This window comes from Lytechinus pictus, chromosome 15 (assembly GCF_037042905.1).
Source record: "Lytechinus pictus isolate F3 Inbred chromosome 15, Lp3.0, whole genome shotgun sequence".
Taxonomy (NCBI): Eukaryota; Metazoa; Echinodermata; class Echinoidea; order Temnopleuroida; family Toxopneustidae; genus Lytechinus; species Lytechinus pictus.
In genome coordinates, this window is record NC_087259.1 from 26,982,930 (window position 1) to 27,007,381 (window position 24,452).

The 24,452-nt window shown below is 38.1% G+C and overlaps 2 protein-coding genes across 3 annotated transcripts; both read right to left on the reverse strand.

The window, feature by feature from the left end:
* Positions 1-716: 716 nt before the first annotated feature.
* Positions 717-24,452, reverse strand: LOC129278007 (pre-mRNA-splicing factor 38B-like). 2 transcript variants are annotated; one of them, XM_054914201.2, is made up of 8 exons: positions 24,310-24,452; positions 16,424-16,646; positions 15,450-15,518; positions 14,215-14,366; positions 10,616-10,676; positions 7,123-7,245; positions 6,459-6,595; positions 717-5,074 (listed from the first exon to the last, which is right to left on the reverse strand). In XM_054914201.2, exons 2-8 carry the CDS (start codon positions 16,580-16,582, stop codon positions 4,624-4,626), a joined length of 1,152 nt encoding a protein of 383 aa, XP_054770176.2. In that variant the 5' UTR covers positions 16,583-16,646; positions 24,310-24,452; the 3' UTR covers positions 717-4,623. The 2 variants fall into 2 exon arrangements, with proteins under 2 accessions (XP_054770176.2, XP_063966242.1); XM_064110172.1 differs by having other exon boundaries at positions 16,411-16,646; positions 24,310-24,353.
* On the reverse strand, positions 17,720-23,105 carry LOC135156774 (uncharacterized). Its single transcript, XM_064110055.1, has 2 exons — positions 22,415-23,105; positions 17,720-19,824 (listed from the first exon to the last, which is right to left on the reverse strand). The coding sequence occupies exons 1-2, from the start codon at positions 23,103-23,105 to the stop codon at positions 17,720-17,722; spliced, it is 2,796 nt and encodes a 931-aa protein (XP_063966125.1).

Genomic DNA, 24,452 nt, shown 5'->3' on the forward strand with positions numbered 1-24,452 from the left:
ATACCCATCTGTCATTTGTTCTCTACCCCCCCCCCTCTCTTTTTAATATACCCATCTGTCATTCATTCTTTACCCCCTCCCCTTCTCTCTCTTTCATATTCATTTGTCCTGTCCTCCCTCTCTCGCTTATACATTACTGCCACTTGATCTCACCCTCTCGGTATATCTCTTTCACTGTCTCCCACATAACATATCTGCCACCCTTCTCGCTCTGATTCTTTGCCTTGCACATCAGCCATTCATTATCCCCACCCCTCCTTCTCTGTCTTCCTTTCTCACTCTCTCAAGGTGCCATTTAATACTCATCCTTTTTTCCAACCTTTATTATCATCAAACTACATGTACATCTCTCAATAATGCTCTCTTCTGTTGTTAACAGCCTAACTTTTATCTGTTATATTGACATATGGATAGACATGCTTCGACTTCATACAGAACCAACGTTTTAAGGTTACATTGCCATTACTGTAATTACCATAGCAATGGGCTTCGATAGCCAATCAAGATCAAGGTTTATGAGGTAATTAATGTAATGCAAAGCCGAGTTATTTTCTTCATGAAGCAGACATCTCTTGTTTCATCAATTTTGACAGGGACAGATCATAAATGGAATTAAAATGCTTTTAGCCATTAAGCATTCAGATAATTTAAAACATTAAATAGCTTTCCAGGAGTAAAAGTTCAAATTTATAAATACACACAATCATACAAGCAAATTCATCACAAACTTTGTAACAAGGATTTATTTTGATGAAAAGGAACAAAGTGATTTTACCATTGGTGACAAAACAAAAGTAACAACCAGAAAATATCTTAATCTACAAACCTTGCTTTTCTTTATGATTGATTTGATTCCATTTTAAATGCACCAGTAGCATACGGTATTCCCATGACATGAGGCCACCATTCACAGTGAATATGAGCTCAAAGTTTCTTGGGATGCAGGATGGAACATGGATGGGTGTGCTGCTTGTTTGAAACCTCCATCCTACATCAAACATCAAAAAGTATGCATGTATTTTAATTGCATATGGTACATGCTTTCTAATTCATGACTTAAAATGCAGATTAAACCGTCTCAGCACCAGATGGAAGCAGTGTCTTCATGAATCTTATATGTTCTACTAGGCCTATTTTCACAAAGAGTTATGTTGATCCATTCACTCACAACTATAGAAATTCAGTGACACCAACATGAAACATGTATATGACTGACTGTTATAATATAAGGAATTTCTCAATTTCAAAGTAATCAAACACGCATCATTGACAAATCAATGTGCCCTTCTTCTTTCCATAGGGACAGTGTACATTCCTACAATTATGGAGAATTATGAGATTATGATGTGAATTTCCATAGTTGAGATCAATCGGATTGATTATAAGTTTTTGCAAGTTACTACAGACTTAAAGAAAAACAAAAGTTACTACTATTGATGGGTGGAATAGCATACATACTAACATTTCAAAAATGTGACTCGCAGTAATTTCAATCCCTAAAAATAGTCTCACTGAATGAAATAAACATGCAAAAACAACATTCATAATATCATATGCCATTCAGGAGCTTTTGAAAAAAATGAAATACTGTAGAAGCTATTATTTTCGCGTACAGAATTTTTCGCGAATCGCGGGGGTCCCGACATTTTCGCGGGTTGTTAAATTCGCGATCGGAAGATGTAGAAAATATTTCCACAGCACCTAAAAGAAGTAAATCTAGTGCAAATCACGTGCATATCTCTACTCCTCAAAGTCCCCATGCTGATGTGTGTTTTTGTACATAAATATGTCCCTGTAAAAACAGTTACAAACTGTGGAAAAAAGTGGTTTAAATTTCAATTTTTTTACCTTTAAATCTGAAAATTCATCATGCCACAGTTTGATCTTTAATTTATAGAGTTAAGCAATGTTTAGAATTGGTGTTTTGTTCTATTAATTTTTCAAAAAGATGGTAAAAGTGCAAAAATGTGGAATTTTGTGAACAGAATCTTCACCTTTAAAAGCTCTGGTCATGTGACTTATGAATATTAATGAGTATGCAAATAGCTGCCAATACGTGTGTATAGAGTCAATCAGATGACAATAAAATCAAATTATTTCATGGAAAATACATTTTAATATTACAGTGAGTGTATAGATATTGATGAAATAATGTTAGAAAATACTTTAGGCTCTGATTTTGTTTGAGAAATTAAAAAAAGTGAAATTCTAGCTAACTTTTTGAATCACTAACTGTACTTTCTAAGCCTCATTTTTTGTACATATAGAGGTGCATACCTCCATTTTCTCACTACACAGTATGTTTTCAATAGCAAAGCTTTGCTGCTAGGGACATTGGCACTGACTAAGAAGTGAGTCAATATTTTCGCGTGTTGTTAAATTCGCGGCCGATCGGCAATTCGCGAAATCCGCGAAAATAAAACCCCCGCGAAAATTACAGCTTATACAGTGGAGAAATGAGGCTAGGAATCGATCTGCGCATGCTTAGCCCAAAACTTCTCTCCATCTTCTTTCCTCATATAAACTCTCTGGCAATTTTTCATTGGGAGTATAAAGACAACAGCTGCTCTTAGCAGAAATGGAGTCAGCAATAATATCCAAATTAAAAATCGAGTGTCTAAGACATAACCTGCCTATTCATTAATGTACACAGACAGTGGAACCTCATTGTAATGTCAAGAGGGAAACAGGCTAATAAAAAAAATTGATATGGAATTACATCGCCGTCTCCTTCTCGACTTGAAGCACATCGATTTCAATTTTTACTAGCATGAATGGGGCAATTTGCTTTGCCATGTTTGAATATTGTTATCTTGCTGAGATTTATTTCACCATATCTGTTTATTGAAAAGGAAACAAGTTGTCATTTACGAAATAATATTTAATATATTCTCATCTGATTACTTGTCTTAAGGCAGTAGCAAGTAGATACAATTATTTTATATTGAATTTAGTGTGGTAATTAAGAATTTGGCTTTCTGAATTAAATTTTGACGCTCTGAATTTTCTAAGCTACAAAAGCACAGGTTGATTACATAAAACTCACTGTACAAAGATCAAACTTGTTTTCTTCACTTAGGAATGTATCAGATATAAAATACAGACAAGCTAAGTAGTGCAGAGGTTTTGTAAAAGTCTGGAACCAAGTCAATAAAATGCATTAAGGATTTAGGAGACAGACATCAGTTTTTCTGGATCGTGCATGCTTAGTCTCAAGTAAAGTTAGAAAAACAACAAAGTTTACGTGAACATACCTAGAGTTTTATTCACCACAATGTCTCAACAAAACAAAAATGGTACATACATACCTTGCAGTGCTGCTCATTTTCAATTTGATGTTTAATACTGGGAATCATAGAATGATTAAAACTATATAACATTTCCAAATATTGTACAAAAACTTCAAAGTTTTCAATATTATTATTAAGCAGGACATGTGCACTTGTTACAAGAAGTGGAACGCCTCTGGCAGTCTCGTCTGCATTACGCGATTCAATATAGCAGCAGTGCTGACTTTGAAAACAACTATAGAATAATCATTCACAAAAAAACACAATTCATATGATAAAATACTACGTTCACTGACCCTAAACCCTACCTTGACTGGGCTTTTTCAGACCAACATACTGGGGTGGGGGGTAGATCTCGGCCGTTGATAGCGCGATCACCGCGAAAATTTGCACGCGTGTAGAGCCGGATGTAAACTACAAGACTCTGTAGTAAAATTTTCAAAAAATTAATTGCTTATATCTTTTTATTAATTAATTATGCAAATAAGCGTATGAAATTTGCCTAAATTTTGTTTTTTTGTGTATGTTTTTGCCTTTAACTCAATTTATATACCTAGTAGAATGCTACTTTTTGGTGAACATATGAATTTTTACATTTCTAACAAAAAAATTGCTGAAAAATAATTAATTTCCTATGTATCTTATTGTTTATTTAATTCTCATGTATTTCTTTGTTTTTTCAAACCTTTGTTTTTTTAATGCTTTTTTCAATGAACTTTGTCGGGGACCCCTGCGATCATAAATAACATAAAATAAATCCATATTAAACCAAAAAGTAAAGAATACATTTATGTTTTTTGGTTGAAAAACAAAAATTTGCATTGACTTTGTTCACGTAATCACGTTTTTGAGCAATTTTGGGACCGACATGCGCTTACAAAATATTGCGTAATTTCGGAACCGCATTACCAGGCACCGCAAATTTGGTCTCAAAAGATGCGCAAGACTTGGAAGTAAAAAGTCAGCGAGTGGCGCGGTCAAAAGAATTTGCGCGGTGGCGTAGCGGCGAAATTAGTTGAGTGGGGTCAAATTCAAAAACAAAAAATACCAACTTTGAGGGGGGGAGGTTCATTACAATCAATGTCTCAACAAATTGAACAAACATTTTGAGATAGTCATTACTTTGCAGTGCCGCTAATATTTACTATTACTTTTTAATAATGTTATCAAAGTTTGTATAAAAAGACTTCAAATAAGACAATATTGTAATTAAGCAGGACATGTGCACTTGTTACAAAAAATATATACACATGAATTTTGATTATAAAAAGGAGTGGCTTACGGCCTTATAACAGGTATACATATCATACATCTTAAACAAAAAAAGACCATGTTATCTCCTATCCCGGCTTCGATGGCGATGACGATCACGTGATCGTGATCGAGACCTCCTTCTCTTTTCTCTGGAGCGGCTACGCTTTCTCCTTTCATGACTTCTGCTGCGTGATCGTCGATGTCTGTCATCGCGGCTGCTTCCACGGGCGTGATCTCTCGTCTGTCGTTCGCGTTCCTTCCGCAGGGCTGTATCGAAGTCCAGATCTCGGCTTCTGTCGCGGTGTCTGTCATGATCGCGGGAACGATCTCTGCTGTTGTTGCGGGACCTGTCCCGATGACTGTCACGACTACTCCCCCTATCTCGATCTCTTTCCCGATTCCGATCTCTATCTTGCTCTCGATGTCTATCTCTGTCTCTTCTATGGCTGTCATCATCTTTGTCTCTTCTATGGCTGTCATCATCTCTGTCTCTGCTAGATTTTCTTTCATCCTGGAATCTTTCCAGTTTCCTAAGAAAATAAAATAACAAGTAATTATTATCTTGAAGTTTTCCATGAAGAACTTGTAACAGCATAAAGCCTACAACATATTACATGACCATTCATCTATCTCATTTTTCTGGGGGAACATAGATTTAATTTAAGGTGAACAATTAGATACCAAAGTTCATATGGTCCATATTTTAAAATTGATGTATGATTATTTCAAAATAAACGCCGTGCTACAAGCATTCTTGTCGGAACAAAACTTTTTTTAAACTTTATAAAAATCATAATAATCTTTCTTTTTGACAATGATTTCAAGCCGATATGACTGTTATCTGAACAAAACATTCATAAAATAACAACATTAGGAGTCCTATTTTCAAAACAAATTGAATATCAAATGAAATAATTTCCTTGCTAAAACTCTCCAAAATGTTTAAATTAATAATAACCATTTGTTACAAAATCTGGGAGGAGTTGGATTGTGTAGAGTGTGGGCCTGAATTTTTCAACTAATATGAAGTCTATGCTATAAATGCCCATTTAAGAAATGTAGAAATGTGGTGTAGGTTGAAGCAAAGATACAATTATTGGTCCGTGATAATTCGAAAAATTTTACTTAGGACTTTACCAGAAAACATGATACTATTTCGTATCAGTTTCCCCCCTTTCTCCACATCACTTCTAAACCTTTAAATATCTAATGAGCAATTTACACATAAAAACTGACACTGCTTTCTCAATAAAAGAAAGGCATCATCTGTTATTATTACCTATATGTCATGTTTCGCTCGCAACTTTCAATCTGAGACCAACTGGGTAAACATTTGCCATGTTGCCCTCTCCAGGCTTTGCCCATAGGAATACTGTACAAAAACAGAGGGCAATACTGGCCATATTTCTGCTAGTGCGATTGAGCAGTAGGAGCCGATTTTGATCGCTAATTTCAGTATTTGCAAAATCTGGTTGGAAACAGTTTGTGAACCGATGCATTGTAGATAATGCACAGCGCAGCCGGTGCATACGCATTCCCAGCTAATCAAACCCAAGCGCAAGATTTTTATGCGTTAAGTGTATGTGCACGGCATACATGATGCGCGACTGCGCGGTAACAATTACGTCACAATCGCTTAGCAAGGATTACTTTGCCAAGTTTGTGAATAACCTGATATCAGAAGAAGCGATAAGCGAAAAGGCATATAAATTGTTCTAAATAATAGCTTAAATTATACATTATACAGCTGTAGGTAATAATATTGACTGGCTCTTCTTTCGGGAAACACCAAATACATGTATATTACCCTTAAAAGAACCATATAGCCCTCATCTAAAGACTCACTGTTGTAGGTAACATATTTGATGTTCCCCTCAAGGCCAGTCAATATCATATAATTATTCTGATACCCACTTATCGTTTGCTGTCCATTCATTGTTATCATCTTGTGTATTATAATCATCCATTGTTTCCTCTCCTCCTCCTCCTCCTTCTGCTGGGTTGTTCTGACGCTGAGCGTATTGCCATGCCGATACCTTATTCTCTATATCCTGATTGATCAAAGATAAGGAAATAAATATGGTTCGAATAAAGTGAACTTTTTATATTGCAAAACAAGTGAGATGTCAAGGAATGGAAAACAAGTATTTTGGGTATTTTTTTCTTTGTTAAAGCACCCCCTGATATATAACAGATCATTCACTTAAGAATTTTTTTTTACAAAAACAAAGAAGAATTGAAGGGAGAGAAAAAAAAAATACTCTAAAAAAAATCAAGTGATTTTAATTGTTTGAACAGTCCAGGGGCCCCGTTTCATAAGCTTGTTAAAACATATTTGCAATACAGTTTACAGCTACTCAAATCCTTCAATCAGATTGGCTGATAGTGGATTTGTCATTGTGCATTTGTTATTGAAATTGTTCATTTATCATTATAACAAGTCTCTGTGAAACCGACCCAGGACCAGATGCTGCAGTCACCTCCGGAAGTGGAGCTGTCTTGAGTCACAGAAGCTTGCCCCGCCCCAAACGGATTCTAACTTGGATCTAGATCTACATGTCCATATATTCCTCCATACCTTCATGACTGGAACTGGGATACGAGGGAAGCGAGTTGAATGCCAGTCCAATTTGACTAAGAAGTGCATCAGCATTTGGCCGATAGTAACACAGTTTCCTCCACCAGCTTTGCTATCAACTTCCTAAAAAAAAAATAGGAGGGGGGATGGGGAGAAAAAGAAAACTGGGTATGAGGTTACAATTCACCATCTCTACTGCTAAAACTCACTTTTCCAATATTATACAGAATAAAAATCAATTCTTGCAAAATACAACAAACATCTCGTTGTCAATTTTGTATCTCTATGATGGTTTAAATTGCTTTCGTTTTTGCAATCTCAAGTGATATAACTCTCAACTTCACATAAGCTTGTAACTCACAACAAACCTATATTAACTGATTGGTAAATCTTAGGTGGCCAGAGTTGAAATTTTCAGTTTTCTTTTAAAACATACCCCATTGGTGAATCTTGCCAATGTGCTTAATTTCATGACTGATACATTATCTCTATTTACATTAAACAAGTCTTATATGTTCATTGACATGAACAGATAATGAATTAAGTTCCTAATTTCCTGGCAAACATGTATAATCATGATTGAACAGACTATAAATGAAAGATTTTTTTTTTTCTTCACTGTAAGCAAGATAAATGGAAATATGATTAATTCACATATTTCTTGGTAATGTACGAGGGACAGAGGGTTTTTGTACTCGTTCGATATGACTGTGTGCTTACGAACGCTCTCAGACGGCCCACCAATGAAGCACGTAGCCATGAGTGAGGGAGAAAGAGAGATTGAGAAGGGAGGACTCGTGTCTGTGATGCCTGCCATCTCCTATAGTTGGGTTAGAACATATGAAATGTGTCAGTTTATAATATTAATGCTTTAAGGTATTTCACACAAAAAAAATCATGCACATGTGCTTTGTACTTAGTACTCTAACTCAAACTCATTTGAAAAGATAATGATATCTTCCATCTTTCATATAGTGTTTAAATCATCAGACCAATGTCTCTAAGCACTTTACAGACATAATATCAACCGGTCATCGGAAAATAGCTTGCCCACACAATAAACAATCACTCTCTCCACCCTTCAGGGAAACTCATTCATAATCCAATCCAAGACTAACCTCTTACATTTATTAAATAATGAAAACTATATCTGTTGTTGAAGTTTCTCATCAAGAGGAATCTGTTATTAAATATTACTCAACTCTTATAAAAAAGGCTTATTTCGCCTGCATCTTAAAGGTTTGCATATATACTAGTTTGTCCGACTGACACAAGCAATTTCCTTTCATTACTCATTCAGGAGTAAATTAACAAATAATATGGTTTAGCTCAACAACTTGATGAAGACCCCTAGAATACCATACAAAATCAATTAGGAGAGGGGGCAGAGCTGCCAACATTGGGATGATAGAATCCAGTAGATTTCGCGGAGGTATGATTTTGTGAGGGAGCGGCGGAACGTTGTCCCACGGATGGGAGTTTTGGGTAGCAAAACACATTAAGAAACAACATTTGATAGTAACCGACAGCTGTCTAAACTCTAAACCATCAAAAAAAATTCTGATAGATGAAATGCACATTAGAGAGAATTCATGAATTGTCATTGACTAAATATACACTTCAGGCAATACAGTAGATTTTTTTAATAATTCATAAAAGAATGCATTCAACATGAAAATACCTTTTATTGGCCAGGGGGGGAAGGGGCTGCAGTAGTGGTAAACATGGTAAATGAGCTTTATATATGTGGACTGTTTAAAGTCTCTGAGGGATTCCTGTGAAAACTGTCACACAGTCCCATTCTGCTTGAAAAGTATCTTTATACTTCGACAAGTATTGTGTCGACTTGGTCTTGGATGACTCCATCTCCATGATCTCCATGGTCACTGGCGATGCGATTGTAGTGTGGATAAATCGGGACGGGGCGTGCTTCGCACAGCTCAGCCAGCCACTGAGCCAGCACCAGGCTAGCTCACTCACGAAAGAGAAGATGTTCGAATCCGATCAACCCAAGTGAAAGTAGGCGAAAAAATCTCCACTTTGCTTCTAATTATTCAGGATTGTCAATAAAATTATTCCTGAAACTGAAAGTCGAGGTGTAAAAGTAATCCACTTGTTAATCCCATCGTTGATCCACAGTTTCAGCTCGAATAAGGCGCAAGCAAGCTTACGAAAAATGCCTCGCAGTGCTCGTGAACTTTCCTTCTCGGAGCTTCCTGACGCAGCGCGGCGGCCGGCTGGAGCCCCGCCGGGGCGCATCGGGGGCCATGTGCATAGAGTACCGCTGAAGAGTTTTCATCACACATTGCAGAACCCGGAAATAAAATGGCTTGTTAGACTACTTCACCAGTCGTTCAGTAAAATTATCTTCATTTACATGGGAAATCAATGTACGATTATACAAAAACTGGTAGAAGTTACTGGGTAAAATGAAAATGTGATAAGGAGGTTCCACGTGGGTGTTAGGGAATTGAACATGTTAGACTCGTTAAACAGTCGTTTGTATGAATTTTACAATTTAACAGCTAAAAATCCTGATTATCCGGGAGATTTTGGCATGGGGTCGGGAGAACGGGAGATTGGATCGTAATCCAGTATTCTCCCGCAGGATCCGGGAGACTTGGAAGCTCTGAGGGGGTAATAATCCTACCCATACAGTGCCCATATTAATTGTGTCTGTATCTTTCATTCAATCAAGAATTAAAGAAAGTACAAGTATCACTAAAATTAGCAATGAGATATAAACATCAAAAGCACTGATCATTCTTATAAAAGAGAAATGGAAAAAGTTTCTAACTTTTCTAGGTATACTTTATCAATCAATAATTATTTCTCAAAAATAAAATTTTAAAAGAAAAAATGTAGCTATAAACGAATATCAAATAACAAAGTTGCCTATTTGAAGTATAAAAGTTGATCAAATAAGACTTCAAACGATCAATTGTCATTAACATTCTTACCAGGCAGATGGCGACACCAAGACTCTCAGATCCTCCCCTCAACAAGAAATAAAACACTTAATGTAGGATTTTTATTTCATCCAGATATTTTGAATATCCTACCAGATGATCTTACTCTTAATGTGAGTAGCGCAAAATTACATTGAAAACTGGGTGAAAAAAGATAAACTAGCTTTCAGTATTCTGGTCTGCACTGTATACATTTGAGACATCTGGGTTAGGACTCCTGAAGATTGTTATCAATTCGAAATACAACCTTCTGTTATAAGCTACTGAAATGGTGCAACTTGGTTGATTAAAACACAGTTTACAATCAATTGTAGCACTTAAATTGATTAAAGAGGATAATGAAACATGATTTTTTTATTGATTTGTAATAAAATGTTAATTCCTATGAAAAACATCTCAATTCATAATTGCAAAAAGCAATCAATTAAATCTCCAAAGTAACTACAAACAATATACTTAAAGACTTATTCTGATGTACAAATGGTCTTGCAATTGTGAAAAGAAAAAAAAATGGTTTTACAAACCTCCTCATCATTTAAATATTCTTCATACCAATCCCATAGATCCTGAGGTGGTTGACTGTATCTGTGTTGGGAAGGAAAAAAAGAAAACACTTAAAGGGGTATCATACCTTACATGGAATTTATTACAGCTCTTTGAGGGACATAGCCCCAGACCTTCAACACAAAAGGTTTAGGAACAATTGCTAATAATTAACAAGTGGAACGCCTCTGGCAGTCTCGCCTGCATTACGCAATCTAATATAGCAGCAGTGCTAACTTTGAAAACTACTATAAAATAATCATTCACAAAAACATCATTCATATAATGACATAATACCACGTTCATTGACCATAAATGACATTTGAACGGAGACTTAAGACTGTCAACTACACCCATGTCCACATTTCATTCACTCTATCCATAAACTTTCAAAGTTATGATGGCACTTCAACAATTACCCCAACATGGCCTAAGTTTATTGACCTTAACTGACCTTTGACTTGGTTTTGTGACCTGAAACTCACAGGGGATGTTCAGTGATGCTTGATTACTCTTATATCCCAAGTTTTATGAACTAGATCCATAAACTTTCACAGTTAGGATGGTAATTCAACAAATACCCCCAACACGGCCAAAGTTCAATGACCTTTGACCATGGTCATGTGACCTGAAACTCGTACAGGATGTTCAGTGATACTTGATTACTCTTATGTCCAAGTTTTATGAACTAGATCCATAAACTTTCAGAGCTAGGATGGTAATTTAACATATACCCCCAACACGGCCAAAGTTCATTGACCTTAAATGACCATTGACCATGGTCATGTGACCTGAAGCTCGCACAGGATATTCAGTGGTACTTGATTAACCTAATGTCCAAGTTTCATGAACTAAATCCATAAATTTTCAAAGTTATGATGGTAATTCAACAAATACCCCCAACTTGGCCAAAGTTCATTGACCCTAAATGACCTTTGACCTTGGTCATGTGACCTGAAACTCAGGCAGGATGTTCACTAATACTTGATTAACCTTATGTCCAAGTTTCATGGACTAGATCCATAAATTTTCAAAGTTATGATAGTAATTCAACAAATACCCCCAACTTGACCAAAGTTCATTGACCCTAAATGACCTTTGACCTTGGTCACGTGACCTGAAACTCAAGCAGGATGTTCACTAATACTTGATTAACCTTATGCCCAAGTTTCATGAACTAGGTCCATATACTTTCTAAGTTATGATGTCATTTCAAAAACTTAACCTTCGGTTAAGATTTTGAAAATAATTTTCCCAACATGGTCTAAGTTCATTGACCCTAAATGACCTTTGACCTTGGTCATGTGACCTGAAACTCAGGCAGGATGTTCAGTAATACTTGATTAACCTTATGTCCAAGTTTCATGAACTAGGTCCATATACTTTCTAAGTTATGATGTCATTTCAAAAACTTAACCTTAGGTTAAGATTTGATGTTGACGCCGCCGTCGCCGCCGCCGCCGCCGCCACCGCCGCCGCCGCCGTCGGAAAAGCGGCGCCTATAGTCTCGCTCTGCTATGCAGGCGAGACAAAAATCAGTTCTAACTGGTTACACGTCAGACATTAGAAATAGTGAAAAAGGGGCCACTATTTCAAAATATCTTTTCATCAAGACAAAGCATTTCAAAGTTAAGAACTGGCAATGTCAATTTGAATTAAAACATAGAAATTGACTTCCAAAGTTATCAAAATAATTTATCATATTGAGATAGAGGACACATTTGAAAAATGGTTCAAACATATACCAATTATTCCTAAATTCAAGCATGTCTGTAACAACCTGGGATGGTATTCTGAAAACAATTATATCTTTGAACTTATTTTTATTTTTACAGTGTTCAGAAAAGAGGAGCGCTTTTGGCTTTAACCTCACACACTTTTTACATGTGTGCTAGTCCATGGGTGCATTTTTATCAATTCAACCTATAAAAAAGTGCACATAAAAAATTTGTTATGACTTTAAAGGAAAATGAAAGGATAGATTTATTATCTGATCATAAAGTGATTACATTTCACTGATTAAAATAAAATTAAAATGAGGCAGAACGGTTTCCTATTTCCCATGATATGCCAAGTCAAAGTTATCAATATTTTGATATTTAAAAGACCCGTGGAGATCGCCATTTTGCTCATACTCCCTATATCTCCGTGGGGGGTTGTGACGTCAGCGACGTACAACTCGGTGTCCGACCTCGGCACTCGCCTTTGATTGCTAGCATAAAATACATGGGCCAGAGTGGTCAGAAAGGGGCACAAAATGCAGCTTTTGCCAAATTCCTGATCCGCAGAAGAGGCCAGAAATCTCTTTAAAAAATGAGTGGCTGTACTAAAGGTGGAGAAATACAACAATTCTTCCAAATTCACGAGGAATGATGTTATTCGTAGCGAGCATTTTACCGATTTCTTCGGCCGAGTATTGGGACTCGAAGTCGTTGGCTCTCGGGCCTTCTAACTACGTTCTATTTCAATACAAACGTCCGATAAGTTTTGTTTTACTTAAAATCGACTGTAACAAATAATAAACAATGTTAGATATATTGAAAATTAGCACAATTAACAATTTAACGATATTCAAACGGGATAGACAACCAAACTTCCAACATAACAGTTAACACGATCACTCGGTTCATGGGCCGGCGGTCGGCACTCAAGGGTTCATTACATGCTGCCGCGCACAGAAAAATCAAGCCACAGAAGTCGTGTGTTGTGGACACCAGAAGGAAGATCCCAGCACGCGCGACCCACTAGATAGAAATTCACTGCCAAACGCGGTTCACGGTGCTGGCTTATAATACTAACCTCGCAATACGTGTGATGAGTGGGCGGCCGGGGACGGCTGTACTGTCTACGTACAAATTTAGCTTTGTCAAATTTGCCAATTTGGTAATAGTAAATAAATGTGTAAACATTTTCATCAAAACTCATCAATTTGTGTTTTAAACCATAAAATAATTTGAATAGCTTTTTGATAATATTTTCAAGTGTTTTTATGTGTATATTATATTTATTTCTTGTAAAAAAAGTATCTATATTATGCGAACTTGGGGTTGGTTTCAGCCTGTGACTAGCTGCACATGGAAGCTAGTACCGAGAGCAGTTGTACGTCGCTGACGTCACAATTTTGAACGAACCTCGCAACAATGGCGATCTCCATTCAGAGACTTTGAACATGAAGAAGTCTAACTTTGAAGAGGTGGTACTCCACTCTGGGAAATCGGATATGGGTATAAGTGGATTCATTTTGATTATCATTTACTTATCAATGATATTATGTGGTATTACATTTTGGGTTTCATTCTCCTTTAACAATACAGAAGATATTTTTCAGAATACTGGACCAGGGGGATGTTTCACAAAGAGTTAAGTATGACTTTGAGTCGCACTTAAACTTCCTGTTGCGTGCTCTACGAAAGCTATCACTGCATTGGTCAAGTAATGCTGAGAAGATGCGTGCTACTGCGTAAAAATCAATAAGATTGTGCGTTTATATCATGCACGCGTCAGCATTAAGCATGACCTTAAGTCATACTTAACTCTCTGTGAAACACTCCCCAGTTTAATGAAACCAGCCCCTGCCTACCTAATGTAAAGGAATCCCAATGCCCTGATATACGATGAATCTGAATGTGTTAATAGACCATTCAGCTGCTTGCGAGTCAGTTTCAATGTATATAATTTGTAAAGGAGACAGTACGCTGAGGAAACAATGCCACCTGCTCCCACTCCACGCACCTGAGAAATAAAAGGACAAAATTTGAAAAGATTCATGCAACTATTGATATCTATATCCATGCTCAAAGTTGTAATGACCGAGCATGCATATTTTATGTCTCAAAATTCATAACAATCATGGTTATCTTGTCATGGCTGACAGCTCTGCATTCATGTAATACATTTAATATGCCAAGAACAAAATACCAACTTCTCTAAAGCGAGGCGTGAACATAAGATAAATACCAGTTGTGGTAACGATCTCAAAATGATTTCCAACAGAATCCAATGAAATTACCACCAAATTGTTTGTATACATGTATAAATAAAAAATATGTGCTAAATAGCTCTGGAAGAAAATGCGTAATTGGTGAGAAATGAGCAAAACAAGCACGCAATTCCATCAAATTTCGTGTATTTTTCAAAGCAATATTAATAATACACTGTCCCACATATGCTTTTCTGTGTAAGTGATCATCAGAATTATCGAATTTGAGCTAAGATTTCATGATTTTACAAAGATAAGTTTACATTAATGAACCAGATCTAGATGTACGATAATTATTTTGACAATTAACCTTGATTTAAAAGACCTTCTCACAAAATAATTGTTTGCTGCAACTACTGTCTTTTACCTTTAAAGAAGGTCAGAAGCATGTACATACAACTACATCTGTAAATATCCAACTATTTTTCCTGCCTAAAGTACAAGGAAACAGACAGGTAAAGTTTAGATTTCCACAAAGAATCAATGTCCGAAAACGAGTTAAAAACCACTCCACTATTCTTGTTGTCGGTATTAACAATCAGATGCAAGGATTTCGGTAGCTTTCAACAGTACATGTACATGTAAAGCTGTCCACCTTCCATTAGTCTAAATATGACCAAGTCAAAACAATTTTGTTGACCAGATTATGAAAAACAAATCTTATACATGTATCTTTTCAAAGTTAAACATGAGTTGTACATGTACTTCTGAGTCGAACAGATTTCTGTGATCCAGAAAAATTGACTGAGGCAAAGTAAACTATTATCAGTGAAAATCACACACACAGACAAAATATTTTGTTTCATAAAATGCTCCTTAAATGTCAAAAGACTTACCCCTCCACACATCCCAATCTGTCCCGATGTCTGCCTGCTACCTCGCTCCCAAGGCTCAAGATGAGAAACCTGATAACAAAATTAAATATTATCCAATCAAAATTACCGGTTATCATTTGACAAATTATTACTGGTGCAAAATTAAGCCAAGCTATTGTACATGAAAATCACATGAATAAATCTTTCCTTGTATTCAATAAGCTGGATATAGATACAATTAACCATATTCTAAACTCTGATTAATTTATACTCTGGTCTTAAGTTGTGTATTAATATGGATAGCCAATTTTGACAAAAATCTCGAACAGATCAAATTGAATCTATAACAGGTCATATTGGCACTCAATTGACTGCACTCAAATCATTCATAACTGTATAGGAAAAATAACTTAATATTTTTTCATCTTTAAAGCTTGGGTTCAGAACACAGCGAAGCATAACATGCAATGTAAAAAGAATTTAGACATTTTCTGCTTCTCAGAATTTTAACAGAGTTGACTATGGTCACAAAGTTAAACTGGGGGGTTTTTCACAAAGATTTAAGAATGACTTAAGAGTCGCACTTAAATGCTGACGCATTCATGATATGCAACACGAAACCATGTATTCTCTTAAATGGTAAAACAGACCTCGTTACATGTATAAGATTTTGAAAAAAATAAATACTTTCCCCTTATGATGCCTTCAGAAATAATCCCAACAAAATTCAGATTTTAACAAGAGTAGTTTGTCACTTGATGTCACAGGTGATTTTCAAGTGATTAGAAATTACGTCTATTTAAATTACAGGTATTCTGCCTTTTTTTCTTTCATTTTCATGGTTTTGTACACACAAAATAAGAGGGCACTAAACCCCCCCCCCCTTCCATGGTCAGCACTGTGCATCCATAAGCATCAACTTGAATTTATTTGTTATCAGGGGTACTTTAACAGGAAAAAGATAGAAGATGATGGCACCTACCTCCACCCCTTACCTTGTAGTAAATCTCATCAATGACCTCATGGTATGTCTTGAGTTTAAAGAGATCATTCTTGAAGTATGGTGATGATTGGATATTTGTTAGAATCAGTGGGTTCAGGTTCATGGACTGCTGGTTCCCCCATTGGGGTAGTGTGTTATTCTTCGGTGGCATGGTACACTGACGGGGAATTCTAACAAGGGTACCGTACGAGTCTCAGCTGGCTTGTTTGCTGATTCTGGAAAGGTAATAGATATGAGACATTGAAAGCTAGTTGAAGCAATGAGTCTTTAATATCAGAAAACAGTATTTTTTTACCATACATATAGATCTATCTAGGCATTGCCAATGGCAACAAAGGATCTAAAAACTGACAGTGCTTTCCCTAGCAACACATCGTATCACAATATTGCAATGTTATACCAACACAGTATGAGAGAGCTGATGAAAGATATAATTTTTCTTTGATAATTTTACCCGTATAGATGCCATGACATCATTTGGCATTATTGTGTTTTGCTGAATTTCAGTTGACACAATTTACATCCCAAATTCATGTAATTATTTCAGGGTCTGTGTATACCTGTGCAATTCAAATAAAACAAGCATGAAATCCACAAACTGAACATCTGCCATACAGTAACACACTGCACCCTAAATTCTCAACCAAAGCCATATATATATCGATATTCGTCCTGTCTCTTTGGCGAAAAACAAAGAAAACAAGATGGTGACGTAAACATTGCAGCAATTTTCCCCCGTCTTTTCATATTTTTTTAATGAATTTGTTTAAAAATGAAATCAATATTGTAGAAATGTCAGAAATGAAGATGTATCCCATTTACATGATTTAGGGTTAGATCTTTTAGAAGGAAAGTAGAAATCTTGGGGCAAAAATTTCAGTTTTTTTCACGGTACATGCACATGAATTAATGGGATGCAATCCCTGGCTCCGTGGAGTGTAAGCGCACGTTAGTGAATCATGATTTTTACTCTCTTGCAGTAGAGGCGCATGGCCAATATGGGAGACTCTCTCCAATATGGGAGATTGTCTCCCATATTGGAGACTTGCTTTGCAAAAGTTAAACAAACATGAGAACGCTGCCTCATGCACTACCAGGGGGAATCCTCAGTTGTTTTTCACCAGTCACTGGGAGTTTCGGCCCGTTAGAAACAATACTCCCTCTTGGTGGTGGGCCAGCAGTGCAAAGCACCACCTTCCCCGCTGGTAACAAGAAAAAAAGGGAAAGAAAAGGAAAAAAAAAAAAAAAGGGGGAAGAAAGAAAGAAATAAAGGACAAAAATAAGTTGCTTAATTGCTGGTCACCCTCTTCCTTTGGACATACTTGGTCCGAATCCAAGCAGAACCCTTCTCTGCTGCCTCAGAAGCAGCCCTACAAGCATGCTTATTCTCTCTATTTGAGAAACCCAACTCCCGAAACCACCTAGACAATGATTTTGCTATGAACCCACGACAACCAACCTCAAAGGGGAAGCATAACACCTTCCAGCCTTTGCCTGTACACTCTGCCACAAGTTCAGAATATCTTGTGAGCTTGCGCTCAAAGTCATAGTCAAAATTATCCTCCCAAGGGACGGTCAACTCTCCTAGAACTATTACCTTTGCAGAGTCAGTCCACAAAACAATATCGGGGCGGAGATTTGTAAACACCACATGCTGTGGGACACTCCCTTTTCCGTCCAGGTCAACTCTCACCTGCCAATCACGAGCTGAGGACAAGATACTGGGCCTCGTAGACCTTGCCCTTAATCTTGGCCTAGCCCCCTCCTTCACAAAATCAATATGGGGCATACCCCCATTTGCAACACCCTTCCCAGAATTATGAGATGTCACCCTTTTTGTAACCGCCTCTTCAACAACCTTCAAGACCTGGTTATGCCTCCAAGTATACATCCCACAACACAGGCTAACCTCGCAGGCACTAAGTATGTGCTGAAGGGTACCTCTCCCTCCACAAGCACTACACTTATCAGGCTCGTTATACCACTTGCTGAGGTTAACATGCATAGGCAAAAGATCGTAGGTCGAGCGAACAACGAAGGAGATTCGAAGTGGCTCCATCTGCCAAAGTACAGACCATGTCAACCTTCTGGCTTCCGCCCCCTCCCACTTCGTCCATGAGCCCTGCTGGGCCTGGCAAACTGCTGTGGCCCATCTCTTCTCCTCCTCAACCTCTCTGATCTCCTGCACAATGAGGTCGCGCTGCTCCCGGGCTGAAGCTGCTGACCACCTCTTGGTAGAAGTCCAGCCCAGGCCCAAACGACCGGTTTGGGCAACACCAACCATCTCCTTGTGCCTCAGTCTCGACTCAGCCTCTTCCACTGCCTTATCAGCATGCCACTTCCTTCCTGATTTCACATCAGGCTGGTAATCTCTAATGACAGGATCGCTAGAATCACGAAGCATCATAAAAGATCTTGCTTTCGTCACCTTGACTTCTTCAACCAATGACTTGATGGGGATGTTCAACTTTGTCTCAATACTATGGAGAGCAATGTTGGTCAGAGAATTTGGAACACCCAGCCACCTCTTAACATAGACATTGATCTTACGCTCCATGGCTTCGACATACGACAAACCTATCTCATAGACAGTTAATGGCCACATGATGCGTGGCATCAGCCCAAACTGAAGACACCACAGTTTAAGTTTGCCTGGGAGGCCACATTTATCAATTGACTCCAGCCCTTTCCTGATCTGTTCCTCAGTGTCCTTAATTCTTCCTACATCTTTCAGGTCTTCGGTATACCAACGGCCTAAACTCTTAACCGGCTCATCCTGGATAGATGGGATCTCCTCCCCACACAACAGGAAGTGAAAATCACTTAGCCTACCTCGTTTCAACACAAGGCTCCTCGACTTCCTCGTCTTGAATTTCATCCTTCCCCAATCCATTAATTCCTCGAGCCTAGCCATAATTTCCTTAGTATCCTTCGTACTTGGACAGAGAATAGTGAGATCGTCCATAAATGCACGAATTGGAGGTAGTTTCTCTGCACCAGGGAAAGTCACACCACATCCGAATCCTCCAGCAGACCTAACAAGGACATCCATGACAAGCAAAAACAAAATGGGAGAAATCGCACATCCCATTGGAATACCAACTTCCAGGCTCTGCCAGTCTGTGGTATACTGCTGAGTAGAGAACCTCATCTTAAAACCTTGGAAATACTGCATCACATACCTGGTTACCCGAGGGGGAATCCACAAGAAATCCATTGCAAACTCTATCAATGCATGCGGAACTGAGCCATATGCGTTGGCAAGATCAAGCCACACAACTGCAAGGTTCCGTTGCAGTTTCTTTGACTGCTGTATGGTCTGCCATATCATACTGGTGTGCTCCAGGCACCCATGGAAACCTGGGATGCCGGCCTTCTGCACAGAGGTATTAACTAGACCATGATCAACGACAAAGGAAGAAATCCTCTTCGCCAAAATACCAAACATGACCTTCCCTTCAACATTAAAGGTAGTGCTGCAAGTCAGGCGCCATGTTCGGGTTCGGTTCGGTTCGGCAAGGTTCGGCAGAAAATTGCCGAACATTGGTTCGGTTCGGGGTTCGGTAATGATAGACTGATAAAGTTATAGTTCATTCAGGTATACGTAGCGTACCGGTAGACAATTTGTACTTGATTGACTGCATGTGCTCGCGTGTCCTCTGTCACATCAAACCATTTTATCTCTATCTTGTTGACATGAAACTATGAAAGTTATAGCGCTCAACGAATCAACTGTTATCTCGAATTTGATTATCTGATGACAGATTTATTGGGTAACTCACAGTTCTAAAATCCACACTTTGGATACTTGCCAAATTAACTACGCTCGCACTCGTACCAGCTAGGCGCAGCCAGCGCATGCAGTCCCCTTGTAGTGGGACTCTGAGCTCATGAATATTTATATTTACAGTCCGGCCAAACGTGATTGGCCATTGCATCACATACGAGGCGGCCAGCGCCAGTGCACTGAACTGCAGGCATAGTAGGGCAGGGGCGTGTCGAAGAAAGCGTGCTTATGTAATGCGCCTTTCGCTAATTGGCTCGATTGGTGAACTAAACCACCAATCGCATGTCGCTGATTGTCGCATTGGTACATACAGCCACGTGCTTTGTCTGTCCGCGAAACTCAGCTCACCGGCCGATTGAAGAGCAATTGCCGAGATTTCTATGATTTTATTGGTCAGATTTCATTCGACCATGAACATACAGACAAAGTGGGATGCAAAGTTTTACGACTGTAATGGGACAGGGGGAGTAGAGTGATCATCGAATTGTTTATGGTTAATTTGAGAAGTTGATAAGAAAGGGAAAAAAGTAAAGATTGGGGGTCATTTTCCCCCAAGAGATGAATGTTTCCGCTTTATCTTCATTCAACTTTTCAACGAGGGGAAGGGGATCTTGCTATATGCTATACCGTAATCACTCATGAGTGTTTGATTTTTATTTTCATCTGATTGTTAATAATAAAAAAGATAACTTCACCTCATCTCATTTCTATATTATTTGTTTTGCGTCTCTCCTTTCCATCTCTAACAGTCACTCACTTTATTTCCTACTTTCACTGGATCTCTCGTTTTCAAAACTCTTTACTTCTCTCTAAAATCATGAAAACTAGACAGTAGCGAGCCGACACCTCAATAATAATGTTAATCACCTCAATCAGATCTTTATTCTCCGCCGCAACAATACACGAGTTACGATCTTAATCACGTATCGTAATTCGTAATATTAATGGTACTTCATCTTTCACTTTCAGTTTATTGAGCTCGTTCATTCAAAATACTTTGAAGATTTTCAAACAAGAATCTTGTTCGCCACCTAAAAACAACAATATTTAAATAATTAGATTTATCCAATGAACACTCGTACAGTTTTGGTTTTCTTTACCATGCTTCGGCGATTCGGCCACAGAGCGAGAGATGATGAAAGCCAGTAAAATGATTATAGCGCAAGCTCGCGCAACATCATTCATCGGATCTCCTTTCTTAATCAGGGCCGTAAAAACCACAATGTCAACATGAAAATGAAAACAAAATCTAGTAACCGCAAAATAAGCGCATACTTCCAACATACAATTGCAAAGAAGATTAGAGAATGCGCAAATATAATGATTACACTATCCCTTCTCTTCTTGCGTTGAGATTCAGCACGACGGAGAGAGGAGAGCTTCTTCCGCAGGCTGTCACGCAACACTGACAAACCAGGCTTCTCTTCTTCACTTATAAATTTATTAGCTGAAAGCCGGTTTTTTTTTTTTTTTTTGCCGAACTTCCGAACCAAGTCTTAGTGTTCGGTTCGGTTCTGTTCGGTTCGGAAGTGCCATGTTCGGCGAACTACCGTTCGGTTCGGCGGTTCGGCTACAGCACTAATTAAAGGGATGGTCCGGGCTAAAAGTATTTATAGCTTAATAAATAAAGTAGAATTCACTGAGCAAAATGTCAAAAATTTCATCAAAATCGGATAACAAATAACAAAGTTATTGAATTTTAAAGTTTAGCAATATTTTGTGAAAATAGTTGTCATGAATATTCATTAGGTGGGCTGATGATGTCACATCCCCACTTGTTCTTTTGTATTTTATTACATGAAATTAGGTTTATTCAATTTTTTTCCTCCAAGAACTAGAAAAATTGGTTTGACAAGTGATTTAGTACATTAGATATTTATTGTTGCAACGTATTTCATTATAAGGGAGACAAATTATTCACACAAGTATGAAATAATGAAAAAATTATGATTTTATGTAATAACATAAGAAAACGGAAAGTGGGGATGTGACATCATCAGCCCACCTAATGAATATTCATGAAGACTGTTTTCACAAAATATTGCTAAACTTTAAACTTCAATAACTTTATTATTTGTTATCCGATTTTGATGAAATTTTCGGCATTTTGCTCAGTGAATTCTACTCTATGTATTAAGATATAAATATTTTCAGCCCGGACCATCCCTTTAAGCAAAAAGATAGGCCGAAACTGACCTAGTGAAGTGGAGTTCTCCTCTTTAGGAATATAAACACCATCAGCTTTACACCAGGAATCCGGGACAACACCTTGCCTCCAAACTACCTTGAGAAGACGCCATAAGAACTTCCTCAATCTCCCACACTTCTTATACACCTTGTAAGGGACACCATTAGGCCCTGGTGCTGAACCTGTCATTGTCTTTTCCAAAAAGCTAACAACCTCTGAGAGCCTTGGCTCAGCAAGGTCAAAGGGCTCTCCCGTCTCAGTAGGCCTGGCCAGGCCAGAAATTGGAGGCATCGGGATGGTCTTCTTATTATCCGAGTAAGTATTGGACAAGTGCTCCTCAAGCTCTGCTTTGGAGATACTTAGTTGACCAGATTTACTCTGTTCAAACAAACTCTTGGAGAACCTATAGGGATTCTGGAAAAATAATTTCCTAGCCCTCGTTCTATCCCTTCTCTTCTTGCGTTGAGATTCAGCACGACGGAGAGAGGAGAGCTTCTTCCGCAGGCTGTCACGCAACACTGACAAACCAGGCTTCTCTTCTTCACTTGCTTTCCTCCACCTTCCTTTGATCACCCTAATTTCTTTAACCAACCTCCTGATTTCCCTCTGGCGCCTACTCATTTCCTGCACCTGATGTACTTTCTTTGCGTCAACCAACCCAAAACTCTCCACACTGATGGAATATATTAACAAGCCCATAACGTCCAACTTCTCGCTTGAAGAACCTTTCAATGTATGTTCGAGCAGCAACACAACACTCTCATCAAATTCTTTTCACTTCCCATCCTCAGCCATTGTGGGCCATTTCACCCTTCTCTTCCTCTCCATATTGCCACTGTTGCAAGGCTCTGAATCTACCCTGATACTTTGGTGCAGAAGGCGGCCGAAGAAACACCAACAAAAGCGTAATTTTTTCCATCCAAAATTTTGTCTCGCTGAGCCAGAGGTCAGAAGCCCATTTGTTTTGTGTGTGGATGACAACAAAAATCCTTATCAAAACAAAAGTATACGGTGGTTTTTTAAAGTAGACGGTGAAACGGGGTAATTTTTCATGAGGAATCTGCTTATCACATTTTTATTTGCCGCCAAGCTAATCCATTTACAGCAAATGTAAACAAAGGAAATTGGTCTCCCAAACTGGAGATTGTCGCTAAAATAGGATACCCAAATTCTTTACAGAAGTCTCTGAATCTGATAATTATTAGAGATAATCTCTCTCATGGCCATGGGAGACAGTCTCCCTTATTGGCCGTGCGCCTCTGGCTCTACTGTCTAGGACTAGGACTCTAGCCTAGGAGCAATCCTTGCTACTTCTGACACGGACCAGTGAGCCTCAGTGAGACAAAATTTTGGGTAGAAAAAATACACTTTTGTTGGTGTTTTTTTTTTTTTTAGTTTTGCAAAGGCAAAGGCAAAGCCAGGCCCAAGCCAGGCCAAAGCAAGTCTCCACAAAGACCAAAGTCAAAGACAATTCTTAATTCTTTGGCTTTTTTTCTTCCATTATACAAATTGAGAATATAGGCAACAGTATCAACCAAAAAGTTTTGGGGAATTAAAAGGAAATTCATTTTAATCTTTAATATCAATTTCGGGGGCGCATGGCAGACACCTTTGTATCACAGGATTGTGATTAACTCCGTTGCATATGTATGCGTAAAAATTGCGTGTGATAGAAATAACATCAGCCTTCTATGCGCGCATTTGTGTGCAAAGTTAATAAAAGAAAAGGAGACCAATCAACATGATCAACAAGGCGATACGTAATATAACGAGAAGAGTTCAGTTATAATTGAATGATGTTTCTCAATCTAAATTCCTACAATGTCTTCTTCTGTAAATTGTAACACTATTAACAGAGATAAATAATAAGTAAAGTACTTTTCTAATGGCTTTTCTGTCTTACCTTCGCTTCGCAATCGTCGGCCGTTCGATATCAGAATAGTATACACAATAATTCCTGTTGAGGGCGCGCGGCGCCAAAGCTTGGGGCTCTTATTTGCAAGTCGAAATACCTTTGCAAACTTTGAAATCATGTTGGAAATCATT

Excerpts from the sequence above, each read along its gene's own strand:
- LOC129278007 (XM_054914201.2), bottom strand. The coding sequence starts at position 16,582 with ATGCCACCGAAGAATAACACACTACCCCAATGGGGGAACCAGCAGTCC. Across the intron at positions 10,677-14,214 it reads TTGGGATTCCTTTACATTAG|ATACAGTCAACCACCTCAGG; the intron begins GTAGGCAGGGGC and ends TTCCCAACACAG. Across the intron at positions 7,246-10,615 it reads AATATTTAAATGATGAGGAG|GAAGTTGATAGCAAAGCTGG; the intron begins GTTTGTAAAACC and ends TTTTTTTTTTAG.
- LOC135156774 (XM_064110055.1), bottom strand. The coding sequence starts at position 23,105 with ATGGGCTTGTTAATATATTCCATCAGTGTGGAGAGTTTTGGGTTGGTT. Across the intron at positions 19,825-22,414 it reads GGAGAACTCCACTTCACTAG|TTAATACCTCTGTGCAGAAG; the intron begins GTCAGTTTCGGC and ends ATCATGGTCTAG.